General features: G+C 36.1%; 1 protein-coding gene and 1 long non-coding RNA gene across 6 annotated transcripts in view; both read left to right on the top strand.

Annotated features, from left to right (window-relative positions):
* Positions 1–25,673, top strand: part of LOC127860820 (uncharacterized) — a 65,205-nt gene that overhangs the window by 9,547 nt on the left and 29,985 nt on the right. For 4 of the 5 annotated variants that reach the window (XM_052399114.1, XM_052399130.1, XM_052399120.1 and 1 more), the window contains exons 2-5: positions 10,501–10,631; positions 19,012–19,202; positions 21,441–21,549; positions 24,370–24,574. In XM_052399114.1, coding sequence (XP_052255074.1) covers positions 10,511–10,631; positions 19,012–19,202; positions 21,441–21,549; positions 24,370–24,574 — 626 coding nt within the window. In that variant the 5' untranslated portion in view covers positions 10,501–10,510. Of the gene's footprint in view, positions 1–10,235; positions 10,312–10,500; positions 10,632–19,011; positions 19,203–21,440; positions 21,550–24,369; positions 24,575–25,673 lie in introns of those variants that run through there. The other variant, XM_052399139.1, reaches the window with a different exon arrangement.
* The window catches only part of LOC127860853 (uncharacterized), a 70,742-nt gene continuing 52,868 nt past the window's right edge, over positions 7,800–25,673 (top strand). Inside the window, exon 1 of the long non-coding RNA XR_008039954.1 lies at positions 7,800–7,917. This is a non-coding gene — a long non-coding RNA (uncharacterized LOC127860853). The remainder of the gene's footprint in view (positions 7,918–25,673) is intronic.

Here is a 25,673-nt window from a genome sequence, read left to right as displayed (position 1 = left end):
CAGAGTTCAACAATTTACACAAAATATGAATAAAACATAAAACAATGTGCATAGTTTGGGCAGAAATAGTAGTAGTTATAGTAGTAGTAGTAGTAGTGGTAGAAGTAGTAATGCTGAGGCTGGCAGTAGAATATGTTGTAGGAGTAGAAGTAAAAGTGGTTGTTGTATAAGTTGTATAAGCAGTTAAACTACTTATAATTATACTATTGGTGCAAATTTAAATGACAGTAGCAGTAGTAGCAGTTATTATTGTGTTGTTGTTTTAGCATTTACAGGAATAGTAGCAGTAACGGTAGCAATAGTAGTATAAATAATAATAACAATACTAGTAGCAGCAGTAGTAGTAGTAGTTAAGGAAGTAGCATTAGCAGCAGCAGCAGTAGTAGTAGTAGAAGTAGTAGTAGTAGAAGTAGTAGTAGTAGAAGTAGCAGCAGCAGCAGTAGTAGCAATAGTAGTTGAAGTACTACTAGTAGTAGTAGTAGTAGTAGTAGTAGTAGTAGTAGTAGTAGTAGTAGTAGTAGTAGAAGTAGTAGTAGTAGTAGTAGTAGTAGTGGTAGTAGTAGTAGTAGTAGTAGTAACAGCAGCAGCAGCAGCAGTAGTAGTAGTAGTAGTCGCTGCAGCAGGAGTTGTAGTAGTAGTAGCAGCAGCAGCAGCAGTAGCAGTAGTAGTAGTAGCAGCAGCAGCAGCAGCAAGAGTAGTAGCAGCCACAGCAGTAGCTGCAGCAGTAGTAGTAGTAGTAGTTGAAGCAGTAGTAGTAGTTGAAGCAGTAGTAGTAGTAGTAGCAGTAGTAGCAGCAGTAGTAGTAGTAGTAATAGTAGTAGTAGTAGAAGTAGTAGTAGTAGTAGTATAAGTAGAAGTAGCAGTAGTAGTAGTAGTAGTAGTAGTAGTAGTAGTAGTAGTAGTAGTAGTAGTAGTAGTTGTTGTTGTTGTTGTTGTGGCTGTTGTAATAGTAGTAGTAGTTTTGCAGAAGTAGTAGTAGTAGTAGTAGTACTAGTAGTAGAAGTAATAGTAGTAACTTTCAAAGCAATGTCTACAAGTTTAAATTCTTTAACCCTGTTCAAGGTGTATACACACTCAATATTTAACTACAGTCCAGGTTTGCAATTAACAAACTATCTGATAAACCTGTGTGTGAGTCAGATATGTCTGCTGCTAATCTATTGGTTATAAAATATCACAGCCTTTTCTGATTGGCTGAGTTCAAATACAGAAAGTTTACCTGTTAGATTGAAATTCTGGCGTATTGCAGAAAATATGCAGGTTAAACTTGTTGTTAAAATGAAGTTAATGTAATGTTCACAAACAGTAGAGTTAATGAGATTTTCCATTAACAAGAATTTCTTAAAATTATAATGTATGGATATCATTTGGAAAGTGACATGAAATGTTGTTAAAAAGTGATGCATACAAGTGTTTCAGAAGTCTGTCTAGGAATAGAACAACAACTGAAGGTTTGTGCTTTTCATTATTTCTAAATATTCCTTTAAATTTATTCTTCTTATGTCATCATTGTAGACCTTTTTTATGTGACATTTTAGGTAAAAGTATGGCAAATATAGAAGTTTAAAAGCAGCTGTCACACACATTTTCACTAAGTGCAGTTTGCAGCTTGATAAAGGAAGTCCTATGTGGAGATATTAATAAGCTTGAATGTAGTATCGGAAGTTTATAATGCATGGCTAGGGAACTGAGGCTAAGGGAGTTATGTGCTGTGCATGATGAGAACTCAATGCTCATTAATGCTGTTAATGTTTATAAATAAATTAATTAAACCAATAGCATTGTTTTTTAGGTTTCACTGTGCATTTTCATACCAATAGAATTACACATCATTCTAATTATAGCAATAATAAATTTGTACTTATCATACCTACAAATTTTGTTATGCTATGCTTTGTGATGTATTAACTTCATTGTAAGTTATTATTTAAAGACCATTTTACTAAATATTTAAAACAATACTTGAATTATTTTCTATATACATTTTCATTATGTGCTTTAACTGTAGCTGACCAGTTGATGGAAGATACTGCAGAGTTTGGCAGGGAAATAACCCAAGACAGCAAAGCGGCTCTTTTGGCGCATTTACCAAGAGGACTAACATGGCCACAAATTCATGGTAAATATTGTTATGCCCCGGGCTCATATAAGTAATTAAGTGTTAACCACCTGAAAGTATTTTGTCTTTTTGGTATCCAATATTTTGGTCTAGTTTCAATTACAGGTTATTTTTATATGAATAAGCAAATTAGCATAACTTTCATATAGCAATATCTGAATATAAAATTCCTATATATGTTTGAGTTTCCAGATACATGCTAGTGTACCCCGTTTTGGGGCATTTAAGAAAACAACAATATAAATTTCAAAATAAAAGAGAGTCATATAAAAATATAAGTTAAATCACCAATTTATTCACTTGAAAGTCTCAGTTTTCCTGTGTGGTTGCCTGTTTGCAAGTAGATTAAAGCCCGCTTGCAAACTTTAAGAGAATAAATTTCAGTAAATGGAAAAGAAATAATTGCTAACTACTTAGGATCGTAAATGTTAGCTCAAATACAAAAAAGCCAGATGTACCGAATAGAGCAGTGATATGAAATATCTAAAATAGATTAAAATATGAATGAGCATTGAAGTATAGATATTCAATCATATGATTGCTGCACATTTACTTTTACAGATAAATGTAAAAAACTTATAACTTTCTTGTAATATTGTTTGCTTTGTTTTTCTTTCAGAGATCATGCAGGAGCCGTACAGTATAACAGCAGTACAAGTTCTATAAAAGATCCACGACCTACTGAAGCCTAGCTAATTAACAAAAAAGTTTTTAAAAACTGTAATTTTATCCCACCTGGGTACTTATAATTTACTAAGCTGCCTTCACAAGTTTTAGACTTGCAATTATATTTTAAACTGTCACTTGGAAAGTAATACATGTACATGCATTATGTTCTGAATTTCTTTGAACAATAAAATTATATAAAAGTATTTTAATGAAATTCAGCACCTAAATTGCATTAAAGTGAAAGTAGCTGAGAAAAATAGTATCCTTGTGCTCATGGGCAGCTACATATATTGTGACAAACATGAAGTAGCTAAAATAACTTTAATTTTTCATTTTGTTTCTTGTATATCGTTTGTACAGGGTTCGTGAATTGTTACTGTATATTACTTGACTTGCTTGTATTTTGTTACTTTGAATACATGTTGTTAAGGTTGCATTATACTTTTTAACTTTTAAAGTAGCGCCTGTTCTGTTATGTAAGGGCCTGATTTATGATAATGGACCTAGAGGCTTTGTAAGCATGTATTAAACAACACTTGTTTGATCTGAATAATTTGTTAAATAAATGTAACACAATTTGTAATCTGATGTTATATTTTGATGAATTGTGAACAAAATAATACATCGAAGAAACTAAGGCATTATGTTGATTTTTTGTTTTGTTTTAATCTAACCTTAAATTATGATTTATTTAAGCTGTGAGTATTGTATTCATTTAATACATGAATATTGTTTTTAGACCAGAAATTTCTTTTTCTATTCAGTGACCATGGTAAACGCTGGACAATTTTCCATGTTATACCAGGCATCCATGGAATATTAAACAAAGAAAAACCCTGGAACATTTTCCAGGGTTTTCCAGCCAGCATGGAAAAAATACCGTCCGAATACTCCATGTAATCTGGAAAACCCTGGAAAAAAATCCATGGTTTTCCATGGTTTTCCAGATTACATGGAGTATTGGGACGGTATTTATTCCATGCTGGCTGGAAAACCCTGGAAATTGTTCCATGGTAATTATTCCAGGGAGCCTGGAAAACCATGGAAACTATTCCAGGCTATTTTCACATACCATGGACAATTTTCCACCCTTTTTTTTTAAATATTGACGCTGGAAAAGGCTGGAAACTTAGTCCGAATACTCCAGCCTCATATTTTCCATGGATTTCCATGGAAAACCCTGGACAAAGTACACCCGGGAAGAAACTTTCCATTTATACAATGTGCAGTTTGCACAGGCTAATAAGGGAAGAAACTTTCCATTTATACAATGTGAAGTTTGCACAGGCTAATAAGGGAAGAAACTTTCCAAGATTTTCACTAAGTAGATACTTCCTGAAAAGAACAATTCCTTAAAAGCGGTAAGAGCTGCATGATAGGCTGATCAGCTTATCAGGGGCAACACTTTCCATTATGGAATCATTTGTTTTAAGGACGTCTCTTATAAACAAAATCCATTCTAGTCTTAGTTTTCCTCCTTTTATGTGCAGACTGAACAGACTGATATGGGAAACATTAGTCACATGCATTAAGCCTGATTTTCACAGAGTGCAGCTCATATGTGACTTGTTTCTATATCATCCTTGTGGCAAAGGCTCAGTCATTTAGGTGTGTTAAGACACCATTACATTGACAGTACTTCTTGAACTCAGGTGCGTTACCATATGCCATCTTAGCCATCTTGTTATTGTGTAACATAACGCACACAAAACGCACATTTGGGGCTGGATAGGTGCCACCTGGATCAACATTTCAGTACTTCATTAGCCTCGGGTTAGGATAAACATCAATTATTACCGGGCAGGAATATTTGCTTACCTTATGTGTCATTATCTTCGGTCATTTCCGTATGTATTCGTTATGTGTCCATTTCATACGTCATATTTATGTTGCAGACACGTGACTTAACAAACAGCCAATCAGAATTGTACACGTAGACACATGACTTTACACGGCCAATCAGAATTGCAAACGAAACAATTACATGTATCAAAGCTTTCCTTGTTTATATCATATTAATAAGACAGTCTTACTTGGACAGTCGAGGATAGAAGACGTATTATTGCTTGCTTTCGCGGGCTGGGCCCGTTGTGGGCTTCGCATGTATCTTGTATTTGACAAACATTTTGAAAACGTTGTGTTGTGTTAATAAGCAGAAATAAAAAGCAATGCAATCAGAATTGGACTTTGTCTACGTTTATGTATGTGTTATGGTACAATTGCATTGTGAACAAACTTTCATTTCATGACCGACATTGGGTATGATTTAAGTTACAGTATAATTTCAAAAATACAAACATCTGAACATGAAAAACCTAGTTACTTGGGATTATGCGTCGAACTGCTTGCCATATCCGGGGTTTTAATTTGGGAACCATAGGTTCTCTGAGAACCTAGGTTCTCTGAGAACCTAGGTTTTCAGGGAACCTAGGTTCTCATGAGAACCTAAGTTCTTATGAGAACCTAGGTTCTTTGAAAACCTAGGTTCTCTGAGAACCTAGGTTCTCTAAAAACCTAGGTTATCTGAGAACCTAGGTTTTCAGAGAACCTAGGTTTTCAGAATTGCGCATCGGACGGCGTAAACTTGCTCGTTTGGAATACAGGACACATATTATTCAGGGCGCAGGATCAATGGGGTTCACATATGATTACACACCAGCTGGACAGAATGAAAACACGCCGTTAAGAACTTTATTTTTGCAGATATCTCAAGTTATTGAAATATGTTTGCAAAGTCTTTAGCGCATAAGTTTTTCTTGCAGTGTTGCCGATATCTTACGATTGAATAATACATTATTACCCATAATAAATAGAGATAAAACTTGTATTTTATACCATAATGATTGCTTCCTACATGTAGGTCACAGACATACTTAAAATAGAAAACTGTACCGTACAGTCGTTTGAGGCCCGAACAAGGGAACTGAATATTTGAAACTCATTTAATGCTGTAACAATGTATTATGTAACAATTGATCTGAATTTTTAGTCTCAAAATAATATTTACAATTAAAGATGTATTTCATAAACAGTTCAATTTTTTATTAACGTGTTCAGACCAATGTCGACCGATTACTTTACTAATTTCATTCCTCAAGAACACCCATGCACGGAAACATGAACAAGAGGCTGTCACCGACGGCTAATGCCTGATGTTACAAATATTCAACAGATAAGTTTCGAAGAATATAACTGAGCATTGTCTGAATATTGTTCAGAAAATGCTCTTGGGGAGAAACATTCACGGTTTCACGCCTTTTTCTATTCATTTTACACATAGGAGACGACTGGAGGTTAATTATGGCAAGCAGTTCGACGCATAATCCCAAGAAACTAGGTTTCTCATGAGAACCTAGGTTTATGAAATCCCAAGAAACCAGGTTTCTCACGAGAACCTAGGTTCTCATTCATGAGAATCTAGGTTCTCATTTGAAAACCTTGGTTTACGCTTGAGAACCTAGGTTCTCATGAGAAACTAGGCTTTTCATGAGAACCTAGGTTCTCATAGACACATAGAGAACTTAAGTTCTCGTTTGGTATCCTAGGTTTTCACAAGAACATAGGTTCTCATTTGAAAACCTAGGTTCTCATGAGAAACTTAGTTTCTTGGGATTATGCGTCGAAACGCTTGCCATAGAGGCTCACTGTGGCCAACATGGCACACTCAGTTCGGCCAAAAAAAAATAATGTTGTGGTTCCGGTCACCCGACACTACCTAGAAAAATGCGCCGACCCTAAAGTTTTATTGACCATGCCGACCCTAAACTTTTTTTAACCGTTTTCCGGTAGGATAAATATCAAAGCGATATCGACTGAAAATTGTGAGAGCCGATTTTTGATACTCTGTCAATTACTTCATGTATCTCTTTACCCACCTAAAGCCCACCTTAAGGCGGATCGTTGTTGTAATTGGCCAATGAGAGCGCACACTTTAAATGAGCGACAACACTCGTAAGCAGTCATACCTGAACCTGCAGTTAAACAATGCAGACAAAGAGTGACGTAATTTTCATAAGTGTGTGATTTTATGGCAGTTTGTTGGCTTTGTTATCTAACACACTTATCGGTACAATTAAGGTGTACACCTCCACGATGAAATCTCCGCCACTTGCTAAGAAGACAGATGATGACAACCGGGTGAAATCCTCGTGGATATTGTGCATTTCATGCATAATATGGTCAAAACATGTATTTGACACCTAATGCGCTTTAACAAATTATTGTTGAATTAATTAGGCACAACTGTAAATGTTTCGTTCGATTCTCAAATGAGCATTATTCAATTTGTAATCCGAAACATGCTTCCAAATTTTAATGCCAACGCGACATTAACACATTCTCGTGTCAAATAAACAGTGCTTTAGCCTTTGTCTCATAAAAAGTGTGCGAAAATTATTCAGACATGTAAAATGTCGCATGGAAAGTGTTGGTGTATTTTGTGTTGTATAAAACATGAACATCACATAAGGCGATTAACGCGTGTTCAGTGAAAAAAAAACCCACACCGATAGGACTTTATTTTATCACATTTATTTACTATTTAAATAGTAACACATGCCAAAATGTATTTGATACATGTACTTAAGAAAAATGACGAATGTTTGTGTTTCTTGATCGCTTTTATAGAATTTGCTTTACAACTGGATGGGATTATCTGGTTATGAGTATAGTGACGGGAAAAGTAGTCAGTATATGCAGTAATAGATAGAAAGTATGGTTGATACGGATGTATTAAGGAATTGATCGAGACAGGATTATTTGTATCTTTTCGTAAAGGGTAAAACAAATTTTAACAAGAGCACCGCCTTGCGGGTGCAGACCGCTCATCTTTTTTCTTTTTAAAGGTGAAGGGACTCTCAATTTCAATCACAAAGGAAGGAGGGGTGGAGTGAAGAGGGGTGTATAGTGTGGGGGTGTGGACATTTATTATGCTCCCCTTCGAAGAAGAGGGGGGTATATTGCTTTGCACATGTCGGTCGGTCGGTCGGTCGGTCGGTCCGTCAGCCAGGTGGTTTCCGGATGATAACTCAAGAACGCTTAGGCCTAGGATCATGAAACTTCATAGGTACATTGATCATGACTCGCAGATGACCCCTATTGATTTTGAGGTCACTAGGTCAAAGGTCAAGGTCACGGTGACCCGAAATAGTAAAATGGTTTCCAGATGATAACTCAAGACCGCTTATGCCTAGGATCATGAAACTTGATAGGTAGATTGACCATGACTCGCAGATGACCCCTATTGATTTTCAGGTCACTAGGTCAAAGGTCACGGTGACCCGAAATAGTAAAATGGTTTCTGGATGATAACTCAAGAACGCTTATGCCTAGGATCATGAAACTTCATAGGTACATTGATCATGACTGTCAGATGACCCCTATTGATTTTCAGGTCACTTGGTCAAAGGTCAAGGTCACAGTGACAAAAAACATATTTACAAAATGGCTGTCACTACAACTGAGAGCCAATATGGGGGGCATGCATGTTTTACAAACAGCCCTTGTTACATTATCTTCCAAAAAATGCGAAAAAAAAATGCAAAAAAAAAAATATTGGGGGGGGGGTGGGGGGGGTGGGGGGGGGTGGGGGAGAGGGTATTCTTGGGTGCGATGGTTGGACGGTATTTCAAAAATAAAATAATAAAAATAAATATTTGTGTTTTTTAACCGTTTCCAAAAAAAAAAAAAATGGGGGAGGGTGGGGTGGGGGGGGGTATCGTGTGGGGTGTGGTGGTCATTTGTGAGTTGATCTTAAAAAAAAAAAAAAAAAAAAAAAATTGGGGGGGGGAGGGGTGGGGGAGGGCATGGGGGATGGTTTGGGCGGAGTCTATTGTGGTATGTCAGGTAAGAGTAGTTTTGTCAAAGTATCAATCAAATCTAATCATAAATAAAGAAGTTATGGCAATTTTAGCAAAATTTAGTAATTTGACCTTGAGAGTCAAGGTCATTCAAAGGTCAAGGTAAAATTCAACTTGCCAGGTACAGTAACCTCATGATAGCATGAAAGTATTTGAAGTTTGAAAGCAATAGCCTTGATACTTTAGAAGTAAAGTGGATCGAAACACAAAATTTAACCATATATTCAAAGTTAATAAGTCAAAAAAGGGCCATAATTCCGTAAAAATGACAACCAGAGTTTTGCAACTTGTCCTTTTACTGTACCCTTATGATAGTTTGCGAGTGTTCCAAGTATGAAAGCAATATCTATGATACTTTAGGGGTAAAGTGGACCAAAACACAAAACTTAACCAAATTTTCAATTTTCTAAGTATAAAGGAACCCATAATTCCATCCAAATGCCAGTCAGAGTTACATAACTTTGCCTGCACAGTCCCCTTATGATAGTTAATGAGTGTTGCAAGTATGAAAGCAATAGCTTTGATACTGTAGGAATAAAGTGGACTTCAACACAAAACTTTACCAAATTTTCAATTTTCTAAATATAAAAAGGGCACATAATTCTGTCAAAATTCCAGTCAGAATTACATAACTTTGCCTGCACAGTCCCCTTATGATAGTTAGTAAGTGTTGCAAGTATGAAAGCAATAGCTTTGATACTTAAGGAATAAAATGGACCTAAGCACAAAACTTAACCACAATTTTCTATTTTCTAAGTATAAAAAGGGCACATAATTCTGTCAAAATGCATGCCAGAGTTATCTAACTTTGCCTGCCCAGTCCCCTCATGATAGTAAGTAAGTGTACCAAGTTTCAGAATGCAATAGCATTGATACTTTCTGATCTGAGAAAAGTGGACCTAATGCAAAACTTAACCGGACGCCGACGCCAACGCTGACGCCGACGCCAAGGTGATGACAATAGCTCATAATTTAAAAAAAATAAATAGATGAGCTAAAAATGTCATTATAAATGATGTCATTGCTGTTTTTTCTTGAAGAGTTATAATGCATTAAATAACTTCATTTCACTCTACAAATGTAATAAAAATAACGTATGGTGGGTGCAGCCCATATCCCCCTTAACGGCCTGGCGCGTCTGAAAAATCCTGTGGAAAGCACTGGGTTAGTTTTATGTGATCGAGAGTGGGTGGGGTAAAACAGTGATTTTTTCAACTTTCAATTACGTGATTTAATAACATTGATATATTCTTTGATCAAGTTGCATTCATTTTGTTCATACACTCGTATTAAACTTAGTTTTTGAGCGTAAACCGTAATCATGGTGGTTGTTCTGTTGGTTTTTATCATAGGTTGAGTCTCACCTGGATGGAAATAGAGTTGTTAAAATGATCAATATACAAAGAAGATCACTTCACAATAATGGGAACACTTTTCTATGGTGTACATAGAGGTTTTATGTGAAAACCATCCGCATCAAATGACTTTAAAAAACAGTCATCTTGTCAAGAGAAAAAAAATAAAAAAAATCAACCTACCCTACCTAGAAATTTTGGCAATGTTACCAGAACCACAACATTATTTTTTTTAGGCCTTATTTGCCCTTGCGACCCTGGCTGAACTGCTGTCACATTGTCATGTGTCTGGAATCTGGAATGTCAGTGGGTGTGTTTTAAGTAACAGTTACAGTACAATTTCAAACTTAAAAACATCTGAACAATGTTTTCTAATTTGAATGTTTTTTCTCTACAACAGTATGTTTTTGGGTGTGTTTTAAGTTTACAGTTACAGTACAATTCGAAGAATACAAACATCTTAGCCATTTTTTCTTATTTGAATGTTTTTTCTCTACAGCCTGATATAGATGCTGACCATGGCTAACATGGGCCGATGGCAGACCCAGTTATGTGCCCTTGCCACTCTGGCTGTGCTGCTACATCAATGTCAAGTGTCTGGTCGAATCTGCGAACCTTCAAATAGAACAGGTAACATGTTCATATGTTTGTCTTGGTCAATATATGGTTGCACGACTTTTAGCCTTCCAGGAGCATAATTTTGTCCAGGCGCGTGGCAGCAACAAGGATTTTTTTACAGCCTGGTAAAAGTCATTTTTAGCTCGACTATTATATATTAAATATATATAGTGGAGCTATCCTACTCACCCTGGCGTTTGTGTCTGCGTTAGCGTCTGCGTTAGCGTTAGCGTGCAAATGTTAAAGTTTTCGTACTATCCCAATTATTTTCATTGTCCCTTGACATATTGCTTTCATATTTTGCATACTTGTTAACCAACATGACCCCAACCTATAAACAAGAGCAGACAACTCTATCAAGCATTTTGTCATAATTATGGCCCCTTTTCCACTTAGAATATGCAGCAAATGTTGAAGTTTTCGTACTACCCCATTTATTTTTATTGTCCCTTGACATATTGCTTTCATATTTTGCCTTCTTGTTTACCAACATCACCCCAACCTATAAACAAGAGCAGACAACTCTATCAAGCATTTTGTCATAATTATTGCCCCTTTTATACTTAGATTTATTATGCATATTCTATGTTAAAGTTTGCGTACTACCCCAAATATTTCCTATATCCTTTGACATATTGCTTTTATATGTTGCATACTTGTTTACCAACATGACCCCAACCTATACACAAGAGCAGACCACTGTATCAAGCATTTTGACATAATTATGTTCCCTTTTACACTTTGATAATTGAACATTTTGCTTAAATTGCCATAACTTTTTTATTTATGATCACATTTTATTATTACTTTGACAAAACAACACTTACCTGAATACCACAATGGATTCCACCCAAACAATACCCCATTTATTTTTTAAACATCATCTAATAAATTACCACACCCCACATTATACCCCCTCTCACCCCCACCCCCCCTACCCCCCCCCCCATTTTTTTTAAACATCTAATAAATTACCACACCCCACATTATACCCCCCTCTCATCCCCCCCTACCCCCTCCCCCCCCCCCAAAAAAAAATTAAAAAATAAATAAATTGTTTTTCCTTTTTTTATTTTTGAACGATCGTCTAATAAATTATTGAATATGAACAATTTCCCCATGATGGCTTACGTTATACTGTCAAGCACTCAAATAGTCGAGCGCGCTGTCCTCTGACAGCTCTTGTCTGTCATATGCTTGCAGGTTTAAGGTCATACTAAAACACAGGAATGAAACCTCTGAGTAATTGTCCTCAATATTATCATGTAAAGCATTTAAGGTATTTCATATAATATTCAATCTGGAACCATGATCATTCTAACCATGGTTAACCTTGACCATGGTCTTACATTCTAGGCACATGATGATTATTACTACCATGGTAAACATAATCAACCATATTCCTGAACATGATTATTCACGGTATTTGATGGGTGATAAAACATGAAAGGCCAAAGTAAATGGTACACATTGGTGGCCTTTTTTCCTGTATATTTGGCCACTTAAGAGTAAATTTGACACTTTATACAGAATGAAAACAATTTCAATGAGACATTTAATTGAATTTGTCTTTGCAACAAAAAAAAGGCAAAATAAATTTACTTATCAGATATTTCCTTAGAAACAGGCCCATTCTAAGAATGCACCCTAACAACTCTGATTTGTAGATATCTTTTCTATCAATCAGTCATGAAATCATAAGTTAATAAATCTTATCGGCTAAAACAAACTTAATACTGTTGTTCAGAAAAAAATATTTACAACATTATCGGCATAAACTTTTCTGAATTGTTATCAGAATTTTATTTTTTTCCAAGCAAAGTCTTAGTTCCGTGCATTTTGATTTTTCGAAGAAGATGAGGTATATTGTTTTGCTCATGTCGGTCCGTCGGTCGGTCAGTGGGTCAGTCCGTCCGTCTACTGAATGGTTTCCAGATAATAATTCAAGAATGCTTACGCCTAGGATCATGAAACTTCATAGGTACATTGATCATGACTCACAGATGACCCGTATCGATTTTCAGGTCACTAGATCAAAGGTCAAGGTCACGTTGACTCGAACCAGTTAAATGGTTTCCGGATGATAACTCAAGAACGCTTATGCCTAGGATCATGAATTCATAGGTACATTGATCATGACTCACAGATGACCCCTATTTATTTTCAGATCATTAGGTCAAAGGTCAAGGTCACGGTGACTTGAACCAGTAAAATGGTTTCCGGAAGATAACTCAAGAACGCTTACGCCTAGGATCATGAAACTTCATAGGTACATTGATCATGACTGGCAGATGACCCCTATTGATTTCAGATCACTAGGTCAAAGGTCAAAGTCACGGTGACTCAAACCAGTAAAATGGTTTCCTGATGATAGCTTAAGAACGCTTACGCCTAGGATCATGAATATTCATAGGTACATTGATCATGACTGGAAGATGACCCCTATTGATTTTCAGGCCACTAGGTCAAAGGTCAAGGTCACAGTGACGAAAAACATATGCACACAATGGCTGCCACTACAACTGACAGTCCATATGGGGGGCATGCATGTTTTACAAACAGCCCTTGTTAGTTCACTTGAGCACAACGTGCTCATGGTGAGCTTTTGTGATCGCCTTTTGTTCGTTGTGTGTTGTCCGTTGTGCGACATCAACATTTGCCTTGTTCACTCTCTAGAGGCCACATTTATAGTCCAATCTTCATAAAATTTGGTCAGAAGATTGGTTTCAATGATATCTTAGATGAGTTCGAAAATGGTTACATTTGCTTGAAAAACATGGCTGCCAAGGTGCAGGGCATTTTTCCTTGTATGGCTATATATGGCTATAGTAAAATCTTGTTAACACTCTAGAGGCCACATTTATTGTCTGATCTTCATGAAACTTGATCAGAAGATTCATCCTAATAATATCTTGGACGAGTTCGAAAATGATGCCGGTTGGTTGAAAAACATGGCCGCCAGGGGGCGGGGCATTTTTCCTTATATGGCTATAGAAAAACCTTGTTAACACTCTAGAGGCCACATTTATGTTCCGATCTTCATGAAACTTGCTCAGAAGTTTGTCCCACTGATATCTTTGATGAGTTCAAAAATGGTAACCTTTGCTTGAAAAACATGGCTGCCAAGGGGCGGGGCATTTTCCTTATATGGCTATATATGATCTGATTTTTCAAAGAAGAGGGGGTATATTGTTTTGCTTATGTCGGTCAGTGGGTCGGTCCGTCCTTCCAATCTTGTTAACACTCTAGAGGCCACATTTATTGTCCAGTTTTAATCAAACTTGGTCAGAAGATTCATCCCAATAATATCTTGGACGAGTTCCAAAATAATGGCGGTTGATTGAAAAACATGGCCGCCAGGGGGCGGGGCATTTTTCCTTATATGGCTATAGTAAAACCTTGTTAACACTCTAGTTATTTAATTCAGTTGCCCAATCTTCATGAAACTTGGTCTGAACATTTGTTTCCTGTGAAGTAAAGTTTGGTTTTATTATGTCATTATTATGTACCATTAACTGTTTTATTTTTTTATTCATAACACAGAATTTTCATAATTAACAACTGTTTTAATCATTATTACTTATGGTAAGGCAATCAACTAAGAGATAGGTGAAAGAAAGACAACATGTACACAATTTTGCAGTATCTATCTCCCTTGTTTAACCTGCTGAGTCATATTCCCCAATCTATTTTTAGTTCTGCATCTATTTTTATGCCCCCCTTCGAAGAAGAGGGGGTATATTGCTTTGCACATGTCAGTCTGTCGCACATGTCGGTCCGTCCACCAGGTGGTTTCCGGATGATAACTCAAGAACGCTTGGGACTAGGATCATGAAACTTCATAGGTACATTAATCATGACTGGCAGATGACCCCTATTGATTTTCAGGTCACTAGGTCAAAGGTCAAGGTCACAGTGACAAAACCCATATTCACACAATGGCTGTCACTACAACGGAGAGCCCATATGGGGGGCATGCATGTTTTACAAACAGCCCTTGTTAGTTCTGCTCGTCACTAGGTCAGAGGTCAAGGTCACAGTGACCCTAAATAGTAAAATGGTTTCCGGATGATAACTCAAGAACCCTTATGCCTAGGATCATGAAACTTCGTAGGTAGATTGATAATGGCTGGCAGATGACCCCTATTTATTTTCAGGTCACTAGGTCAAAGGTCAAGGTCTTGGTGACCTGAAATAGTAAAATGGTTACGGGATGATAACTCAAGAACGCTTATGCCTAGGATCATGAAACTTCATAGGTACATTGATTCTGACTCGTAGATGACCCCTATTGATTTTCAAATCACTAGGTCAAAGGTCAAGGTCATGGTGACCCGAAATAGTAAAATGGTTTCCGGATGATAACTCAAGAACGCTTATGCCTAGGATCATGAAACTTCATAGATACATTGATCATGACTCGCAGATGACCCCTATCGATTTTGAGGTCCCTAGGTCAAAGGTCAAGTTCACAGTGACCTGGAATAGTAAAATGGTTTCCGGATGATAACTGAAGAACGCTTATTCCAAGGATCATGAAACTTGATAAGTTGATTGATCATGACTCGCAGATGACCCCTATTGATTTTCAGGTCACTAGTTCAAAGGTCAAGGTCACAGTGACAAAAAAGATATTCACACAATGGCTGTCACTACAACGGAGAGCCCATATGGGGGGCATGCATGTTTTACAAACAGCCCTTGTTAGTTCTGCTCTAGAATTTGTTAGACCCTAGATATTGATCATTGCAGTGTGTAACTCTTTACCACTCTGACAGCTTACTGACCCTCTAACTGTGCTGTATGCCAGATGTTAATATTAGTCCAGTCATTCTAGCTCAGATATATGGTATATTTATAAATTCCAATTTTGAACGAGATGGACATAGCATTTCGTGTAAATAGAACTTAATATGAAACGAAATATACTGATAAACTTTAATGACTTATAACACTTAGTCAGAGGGGGTAATCACGTGATTATCAAGATGGCGACGTCAGTGCGATGCCGGTATTTTTTGCCGATTTATACCCTTTATTACTTGTATTTTTTTAAAATTCTGCTCACTTTCCAGCCATATTAGTATGAAAGTTACTGGCGTGTATTTCATTGTAATATTCACTCTATATCTCGACTTTACTCGGTGTGAAATTTCTTAGCGGGATGACCTTATTAGGGCTCCACTAAGAAAATTTGGGGGGAGTAAAGTCGAGATATAAAGCGAATTTATATAGGAAATAAATGCTAATCACTTTTTTACCGATATGGCTTGAAAGTGAGCGTCGTTTAAAACTTAAACAAGAGTAATTAAGGGTATACAACGGCGAAAAATAACTGTCTCGGTGTGGACATCTCCATCTTGACTATCAAGCGATTATCCCCTATGTTAGTGATTGTTGACTTGGCACATTAACATCTTGTAAGTTTCTATAAAGGACAGTTACTATATAGATTAATTGACCAATCTTACCTTTTAAAATTTAAGTTTTTGTCCTGCTACCCATTTGTATTTACTGGATAATTAACAGTATTTGTTTCAGATTAGAAACTAGGTATGAAAATAGGATTATTAGATGTCTTCGGTGTTATGATGGATTATATCGCATGAACTGATTGGGTGCTTTTGTTTTTCACGAGCCTGCTGGAATATTGGAATACAATTTTACACAATCAACGAGTGCGCCACATACCATCAGAACACCACAACCATGAAATATTCCTTTGATTATACACATAATTACGATAAAAACTAAAAAGCAAAAGATTACAAGTAACAACGCAGTATATGATGTATACATTAATATTATAAACAAAGCAGTATATTGAACTAGACATCTACACCATTTTTTACAAGCAATCATGACGATTATTATGTATACATTAAAGAGGTCATTTAAAAGTTCGTTTTTTAAATCCGTTTATAGATTTTATGGCCGATAAAGGCTTCTGTAGTTTTTTATTTTTCTACAAATTCTGGCCACAGCTAGAAAATTAGAAATCAATATTTGGTAATATCTTTAGATCAATCAAAAGCAGAATATAAATACAAGTACAGAAGAAATATAACAAATAAAACAAAGTAGATCATTGAAGCTCCTGTTTTGAGACGAAACTTGTTTTTATAAACGTTTTTGGATTGTCACCAATGAGAAACCACGGAAACACATTACATTTTTCATTTACGGGAATTCTGCACCGTTTAAACATGTACATGCGCTAAAATATAAATTATTGAATAAAATATATATTGATAGAGTTATCTTTTTCATTCAAATGTTGATCAATATATTCAACTGTCCGGCTTTTAAGAAATAATCGAAACCCACTATCTTTCATCTGCAGACGATGTTATTAGTGTGTAGATGTTATTAGTGTGTAGATCTACGGTAGTCGAGACCAGTCACAAAACCTCATTTAAAATAACTAAACAAAAATGATAAATTTTACAACTTTCCCCAACATGGATTTTTCTAGACTTTTTATATTATTTATAAAATGCTTTGATCAACATATTTGCGCAATCAGAAATTCTGTTGCAATTTGTTTGAGGTCAAAGTATAGATTGACTGGACTATATCAGTGGTCTGAGTAATAAAAGCTGGTTGAACTGTTTGATATATTTTATTTCACAGTGGGAATATTTAAAGCATGTTTTGAACAATTAACAAAAAAATATGTAATTTAAATGGGAACTTCATATCAAAACAAGATTCCATAATGATTCACTCTATATAATAAAATTTGAGATATGTTAACAAATATCAAATGGATACTCTATGAAAACAATAAAGAAATAATTTCAATTATAAGTTTCTGGAGATAAAAAACAGAATCAGAATAACCTTCAAAATCAAGATTTACCTTTCTTATTTGCCGAGTTCATTTATCAAGATTAATCATTTTCAGGCTTTATGTATTTAAACGATGTCAGAAAATTGAAAATAAAATGGTAATGAATGATACACAATATTAATGAAGTCACATTTTTTGCTTAATCATCATAAAATTTTGTCAAAACATTAGTTACGTGGATGTCTCCGACAAGTTTGAAAATGGTCGTGATAAGTGGAAAAACATGGGCACCAGGCAGTGGGGCAGTTTTCTTTATATGTATATAGTGAAAACATGTGAACAGTCTAGAAGACATTATCTTCATGAAATTTGGACATATCTTGGAAGAGTTCAAAAATGGTTCAGCTCTGTTAAAAAAAACATGGCCGCCAGGGGGCCATTTGTTGTTCATTCTTCATGAAACTTGGTTAGAACATTTGTTTCATTGATATCTTGGGCTGCAAAGAACAGGTCATTTCTTTTTATCTCAGTTGAGCGACTTTGGGCCTTTCAGGCCCTTTTGTTTTTTTTTAGTTGTAGAATTTCCTAAATGGTTATAAATAAATCCAAGTTTGATCACAAATATATCATAATTTCAAAAATATAGGTATGGCCAAAGTTTTATCTAAAATATATCATAATTATAAAAATACACATATTAAGGTATGTCCAAATATTTAGGAAATGATGGATTAGTTTATGAACCATGCTCTGGTAAAACGGGACTAAATGCGTATGCGTAAAGTATCATCCCATAGCAGCCTGTGCAGTCTGCAGAGGCTAATCACGTTCAACATTTTCCTACTAGACTGGATTGTTGTAAAGAAGACAAAAGCTGTGAGTATTATCCCTGACTAGCCTGTGCAGACTTCACAGGCTGATCTGGGAGGATACTTTAAACAAATGCATTTAGCCCAGTTTTACCAGAGGGAGGTTTAAATGAAAAGAGGATTATGAAAAATACATTAAAGCTGAATGATTTGTTCAGAGAATAAGCTGCACAACTTGGCAATTTTAGCATGTAAGGGTTAAATATTCAAATATTGATCTAACTAATTTTATATTGTAATGTTATAATATATATGTATGCATTGCTATTTTGGTATTGAAGCCATTTCAATATCATTTTTAGTTTGTACTTATAAATACTTTTCATTAAAACTGTTATTTTAATCACATTTCTTATTTCCAAATTATTGTCTTCATGTAAAAAATGTATTAACCCCTTTATGCACACTGCCATTTGCTAGAATGACTGTGCTGTTAACACATAGCCCAGTTATCTGATGGCATACCATTTACCCTTTTCCGCTCAGAAGCAAAATGAAAATGGCTATATGAAACTAGCACACAACCATAACAGCCTGCGAGTAACTGTTAGGCTGTTAAGGTTTTATGCTGTTTGCTGGTCATCAGTATTTTAGGGTTGGAAATGATGCCTATAAAACTTGATTAAACAAAAAAGGTCTTTAATTTGATTTGAATTTGTAACGGATATGCTAATGGGTTACAATATGTATCTAAATGGTAAAGGATAAATGTTTATATCCCTGACACCAGGTCCTGTGTTCTTCACCCAAGTGCTTAATGTGGCTGAGTACATCAACTATGGGGCATCCAAAGCCTTGCTCTGCTGTGCCAGTGGCTTCCACTCCATTCAGTGGCATATTCTGAATGCGACCGCGGCATGGGAACCCTACCCACCTGACGGCTCGGGCACAGAACAACCCAACACAGAAGAGGATGATCAAGTAGGTATATTTATCATATCACTGCAGCTGAATGTATTGGGTAACAACCCATGATGTAAAGTAAAGGGTTATGCTGTAGCTATTTTTAGTACATTCACTTAATGTTATATGACTTATTCTTTTTTTTGCTGCGCTGTGCTTTTCCACTGTTTTGAAGAACCTTATATTCTTTTTCAAGAGCAACAGTTGGTACACGCCTTAATGGATCTTAATCGCCTCTTGACCAAATTGTTAGTCTAGAATGTAAGTAAAATAACATGTATAATCAGTATTTTGATCAAATAAATTAAATTCTTCACAGTGCTGGTCTGTGGCACGGCTTTTCCCCTTCTTTGAGACCTGTTTTATATCAGCCCTTACTCTAAGATATAATTTACCCCACCTGTCATGGGATTTTCCCCTTACAATCTATTTTCACCCTAAATTACCTTAATATTAAACAATAAAAAAACACCAAAGAAGTTGTTGAACATCGTATAAGTTCAACAATAGGAACAGAATTGTATACCAGAAAAAAACGGTGCACTTGTTTAAATGATGGGATTCCTACAAGTGACATTGGTTCCCACCGACAAAAGGCGGACATTGGTTCCTACATTTATTTACAACCCGGACACTGGTTCCTTTGTTCTTTGGACACGCTTAAGAGTGGTTCTTACATTATGTTGACACCCTGGTTCATACAATTAGATGCCAAAATTAACAGCAAAGAATGCGCCAATCAAAGGTTATCAACTTGTATTTACCCAACAACTCAATTTACCTAACTTGTTTAAAGCACGTCCATTCATAATGAGCACATACAATTTCAATTGACTTATTAATTAACTAATAGTCCGCTTGGGAAGTTGCCACATTGGTAGTGCCTTCTTTGATTACGTATCACTTTTTAGCCGGATTTTTTTCGAAAAAATCTCGGCTTATAGATTGATGTTGTCGGGCGGGCGGGGGGGGCGGGCGGGCGGGCGGGGTGGCGGCGTGCTCGAAAATGTTAAAGTTCTTATTTCATGGTATAACTTTGGTATGCTTGGACCTAGAGTCTTCAAACTTGACATGAAGGTTGGCCAGGATTAACAGATGACCACTGGTCATTTCAAGGTCATTCATTTGAAGGTCAAGGTCACTGTGACCTTCAATATAAAAAATGTTAAAGTTGTTATAACTTTGGTATGCTTGGACCTAGAGTCTTGAAACTTGACATGAAGGTTGGCCATAACTAGTTAGTAACCACTGGTCATTTCAAGGTCATTCATTTGAAGGTCAAGGTCACTGTGACATTGAATGTAAAAATGTTAAAGTTCTTATTTCATGGTATAACTTTGGTATGCTTGGACCTAGAGTCTTCAAACTTGACATGAAGGTTGGCCAGGATTAACAGATGACCACTGGTCATTTCAAGGTCATTCATTTGAAGGTGAAGGTCACTGTGACCTTCAATATAAAAATGTTAAAGTTGTTATAACTTTGGTATGCTTGGACCTAGAGTCTTGAAACTTGACATGAAGGTTGGCCAGAACTAGTAAGTAACCACTGGACATTTCAAGGTCATTCATTTGAAGGTCAAGGTCACTGTGACCTTGAATGTAAAAATGTTAAAGTTGTTATAACTTTGGTATGCTTGGACCTAGAGTCTTGAAACTTGACATGAAGGTTGGCCAGAACTAGTAAGTAACCACTGGACATTTCAAGGTCATTCATTTGAAGGTCAAGGTCACTGTGACCTTGAATGTAAAAATGTTAAAGTTCTTATTTCATGTTATAACTTTGGTATGCTTGTACCTAGAGTCTTCAAACTTGAAATAAAGATTGGCCAGTACTAGAAGATGACCACTGGTCATTTCAATGTCATTCATTTGAAGGTCAAGTTTATTTTCTTACATTTGATAATGAAATTGATGGAAACTTCAAACAATATGTTACTAATTTGCTAATAAAAAAATTGAGATCAAACTTTCCTAATTGTCAATTCAAGTTCATATTTGTGACCTTAAATGTTATTGTTGTTCATGTATATGCATGCATTCAAAACATAACACAAGGTTTGCTCATGCCTTGAAAAGTACTTACATTTCATTTTGACCTTTGAACAATATTTCAGTAATTTAAGTATTGCATTGACAAAAACACGAAAGGTACTTTCCTGTCATTTAAATCAAAAATCCGGCTTCAATGCGGTCATCTCCGACCGCGGAACTCTTGTTTGTTTTATAGTTTTCTAATTTAAGCAAATCACTTCAGGTGCTGAGAATACATCACGCCATGGATTTCCAGAACACACAGTTCCGGTGTGACTTGATTGTCAATGGAACAGTTGTGTTGAGTCACACTGTACGGCTGTATGTCTCTCGTAAGTTGGTTGAATGTTCATTTCAGCTTAATTATGTTAAAATGTTAAATTTTGATTGAGTTTGTAAGTGAACTGTTTGTCAGTGGATCATTTGGCCTGAGTTACACTGTTCCGATATGTGTTTCGAGTATGTTGAATTTTAACATGGCCATACTTGATAATGAATTGAGCCTTGTTTTGGGAAAACTGGGCTTAATGAATGAGCTTGAAGTGTATGCCCAAATTGCAGTGTGCACAGGCTAATAAGGGGTGACACTCTCCGCTTTTATGAAATGTTTTGTGTAAAAGATGTCTCTTATGTAAATCCAGTGTAGGCGGAAAAAGTTGTCTCTGATTAGCCTGTGCAGACTGCATAGGCTTATCTTGGATGAAACTTTTCGAACATACATTAAGCCCAGTTTTCCCAGAACGTGGCTCTATAAGTGTCAAAGCCTTGAGGCATATTGGCTTTTTTCCCACTCACTGAAAGACGGCTCATACCTGTAACATCTCTTGTACTTCAGGCAGGGATCTAATTTCTGACCTCATGTCCATTACAATACTGATTCTTACTACCAATATAAATTTGAGCAAACCAAGCTTTCATGTTCATATAGTTCAAAGCTGTTGGTACTGTTAGTAGTAAAATGTTAAAATGTTCATTGTCAGTAGTGCAAAGTGCATTTAGTCAACAAAGTGTATTTTGTTAGTGTAGTTCATGATATATAATAGTATCAGTATAAATTATTATCTGGAATGAAAACTGTGTATTGTCATTATAGTTCAGGGTGTATAATGATATTAATAGAATGTATTACCAGAAATGAAAACTGTGTGAAGTCAGTGTAGTCAATTGTGTATAATGACATTAATACAAAGTATTATAAGTGAAAAAAACTATATATGTTCAGTATAGTTCATTGTGTATAATGGCATCAATACAAAGTATTAATAGTGAACAAAACTATGTATGTTCAGTTTAGTTTATTGTGTATAATGGCATTAATACAAAATATTATCCGTATTGAGAACTGTGTATTGTCAGAATATTTCATGGTGTATAATGGCATTTAAGCGAGATTATAAGATTTTGTATATGTGTTTAATTGTAATATATTGATAAAATGTGTTACAATAACACAAAATAGGCAAGAAACATTATACATTAAAGCCGAATTTCATAAAATGCAGCAAAGACAAATTAGCGCCCCGAGCCGATTGTGACTTACATATTTTCCTACAATAACTGAAGCATTCGGCTTTGTATTAGGATCGGAGTTAGTGTTTGTGTGTCGTATGAATAGATGTCGTTGCAGGTATTCAAATAAATCGTTAAACTAAGTTTAGATTCACATCGTACATGTATGGTATACATGCTGGCGAATTCGGCTGTACAGCCGTTTTCAATTTTAGCATTAAATATCTGGCTTATTTCGCATTTTTCGACACATGTTCTTCTTAACTTTTATTATACCCCCAAAAACGAAGTTTAGGGGGGTATATAGGAGTGAACTTGTCGGTCGGTCGATCTGTCTGTCAGTCCGTATTAAGTGTCAGCTCTCTAATTCAAGTAGTTTTCATCCGATCTTCACCAAACTTGGTCAGAAGTTGTATCTACATGATGCCTAGGCCAAGTTTGAACATGGGCCTTGCTGGGTCAAAAACTAGGTCACGGGATCGCTTAGTGTGTTTTAAACATTCAGCATGTTGTCTGCTCTCTAATTCAAGTAGTTTTCATCCAATCTTCACCAAACTTGGTCAGAAGTTGTATCTAGATGATCTTAAGGCCAAGTTTAAACATGGGCCTTGCATTGTCAAAAACTAGGTCACGGGGTCACTTAGTGCGTTTTAAACATTCAGCATGTTGTCCGCTCTCTAATTCAAGTAGTTTTCATCAGATCTTTACCAAACTTGGTCAGAAGTTGTATCTAGATGATCTTAACGCCAAGTTTGAACATGGGCCTTGCCGGGTCAAAAACTAGGTCACGGGGTCACTTAGTGCGTTTTTGAACATTTAGCATGGTGTCCTATCTCTTATTCAAGTAGTTTTCATCTGATCTTCACCAAACTTGGTCAGAAGTTGTATCTTAATGATCTGAAGGCCAAGTTCGAACATGGGCCATGCCAGATCTAAAAACTAGGTCACAGGGTCACTAAGTACGTTTTACACATTGAGCATGGTGTCCTCTCTCTATTTCAAGTAAATTAAATCCGATCTTCACCACACTTGGTCAGAAGTTGTAACCAGATGATGTGTAGGTCAAGAACGAACATGGGACATGCTGGGTAAAAAACTAGGTCACGATGTCACTTCATCCAATCCTCACCAAACTTGGTCACAAGTTTTATCTAAATGATCTCTTGGACAAGTTTGAACATGGGCCATTCCGGGCCTAAAACTAGGTCACGGGGTCACTTAGTGCCTTTTTTAACATGTCTGCTCTCTAATTCAAGTAGTTTACATCCGATCTTCACCAAACTTGGTCAGAAGTTTTATGGAGATGATCTTAAGGCCAAGTTAGAACATGGGCCTTTCTGGGTCAAAAACTAGGTCAAGGAGTCACTTAGTGCGTTTTAAAAATTGAGCATGGTGTCTGCTGTTTTTTGTGAAGAGGACATGCAAAATATTATGTGTCATTGCGGCATGTGGGGGTATATGTCATGTCTGTGACAAAGCTCTAGTTTTAATTAATATTGAAAAAAATATAAAATAAGTTTTTTACACATTTTATATAAATTCATAAATATTTGACAAAATCGTATAAACTTGCTTTAATACAAAGCATTATCAGTAGTGTAAAATGTGGATTGTCAGTATTACATAAGTTATTCTCTGCACAGATTGTTCCACACGAGCGAAGGGACCAATACTTATTGAGCCTTTCCCTCAAAACCAAACGATTTACGACTATGGCGGCAATATAAGCTTGTATTGCACTGGCGATTTCGGGTGTTACAAGCACAATGACATTCAGATTGTCAGGTGGTCAGTGGGCAATAATGCTTCAGGTTTCAGCGACAGATACCATCTTGTGACAAATGAAAGGTTAGAATGTACCATATTACAAATTGATTTTAAACAGCTTTATGTTTTTGACAGACCTGTTACTGGTCATTAAATGAAGGCGTTATATTTTAAGATTCAGTTTTATGACCTATCTTTAACAAGCCTATAACATGTGCGTTTTAACTATAGTGTGTATAAAGTTATTTACAGTTATGATTGTTTATGCAGCTAAAACTTCTTTACATCAACATAGTTATATCATATTCTCAAGTAAGGTATCAGAACTGGAATGGACTGCGTATAATATTGCATCATGTCATAAATGAACTTCACTTAAAATGTTTGTTCAAGTATGTGCATGAAACAATGAAAATCTCGAGTCAACATGTCCTGGGTCTTTTTATGCCAACACAGAATGGGATGCCTTAGGAATTGCAATTGTCTTACTATCATGAAATAAATCTTGCTTGATCAATATTTATGTTCATAATGTTCATAAGAGGGACATTTGTAAATAAATGGTTCAGATGAAAGGGAAAAAATGTTGAAGGTTGTCAACTTGGTATGTCGGAGAATCTTAATTTTTTTCTTAACTTATTTCGCTTTTGTGACCAGTCTTTATCCGTAGTATGTCCGTCCGTCCGTCCGTTAACATTTGCTCGTAAACACTCTAGAGGCCACATTTCTTGTCCCATCTTCATGAAACTTGGTCAGAAGCTTTGTCCCAATGAAATCTCGGCCGAGTTCGAAACTGGGTTGTGATGGGTCAAAAACTAGGTCAAAAAAAGAAAAACCTTGTAAACACTGTATAAGTCACATTTCATGCCCAATCTTTATGTTACTTTGTCAAAATGTTTGTTTTAATAATATCTTGGGTGAGTTCAAAAGTGGTTCCGATCCGTTGAAAAACATGGCCGCCAGTGGGCGGGGCAGTTTTCCTTATTTGGCTATAGAGAAACCTTGTAAACACTCTAAAAGTCACAATTTTTGCCCAATCATCATGAAAGTTGGTACAAACATTGGTTCAATTGATGAAAATGGTCGGGATCGGTGAAAAAACATGGCCGCCAGTGGGCGGGGCATTTTTCTCTATATGTATATAGTGAAAACATGTGAACACAGAAGAAGTCACATTTTT

Source organism: Dreissena polymorpha, chromosome 1 (genome assembly GCF_020536995.1).
Source record: "Dreissena polymorpha isolate Duluth1 chromosome 1, UMN_Dpol_1.0, whole genome shotgun sequence".
Classification (NCBI taxonomy): Eukaryota; Metazoa; Mollusca; class Bivalvia; order Myida; family Dreissenidae; genus Dreissena; species Dreissena polymorpha.
This window is presented reverse-complemented; position numbering and strand designations above follow the sequence as displayed.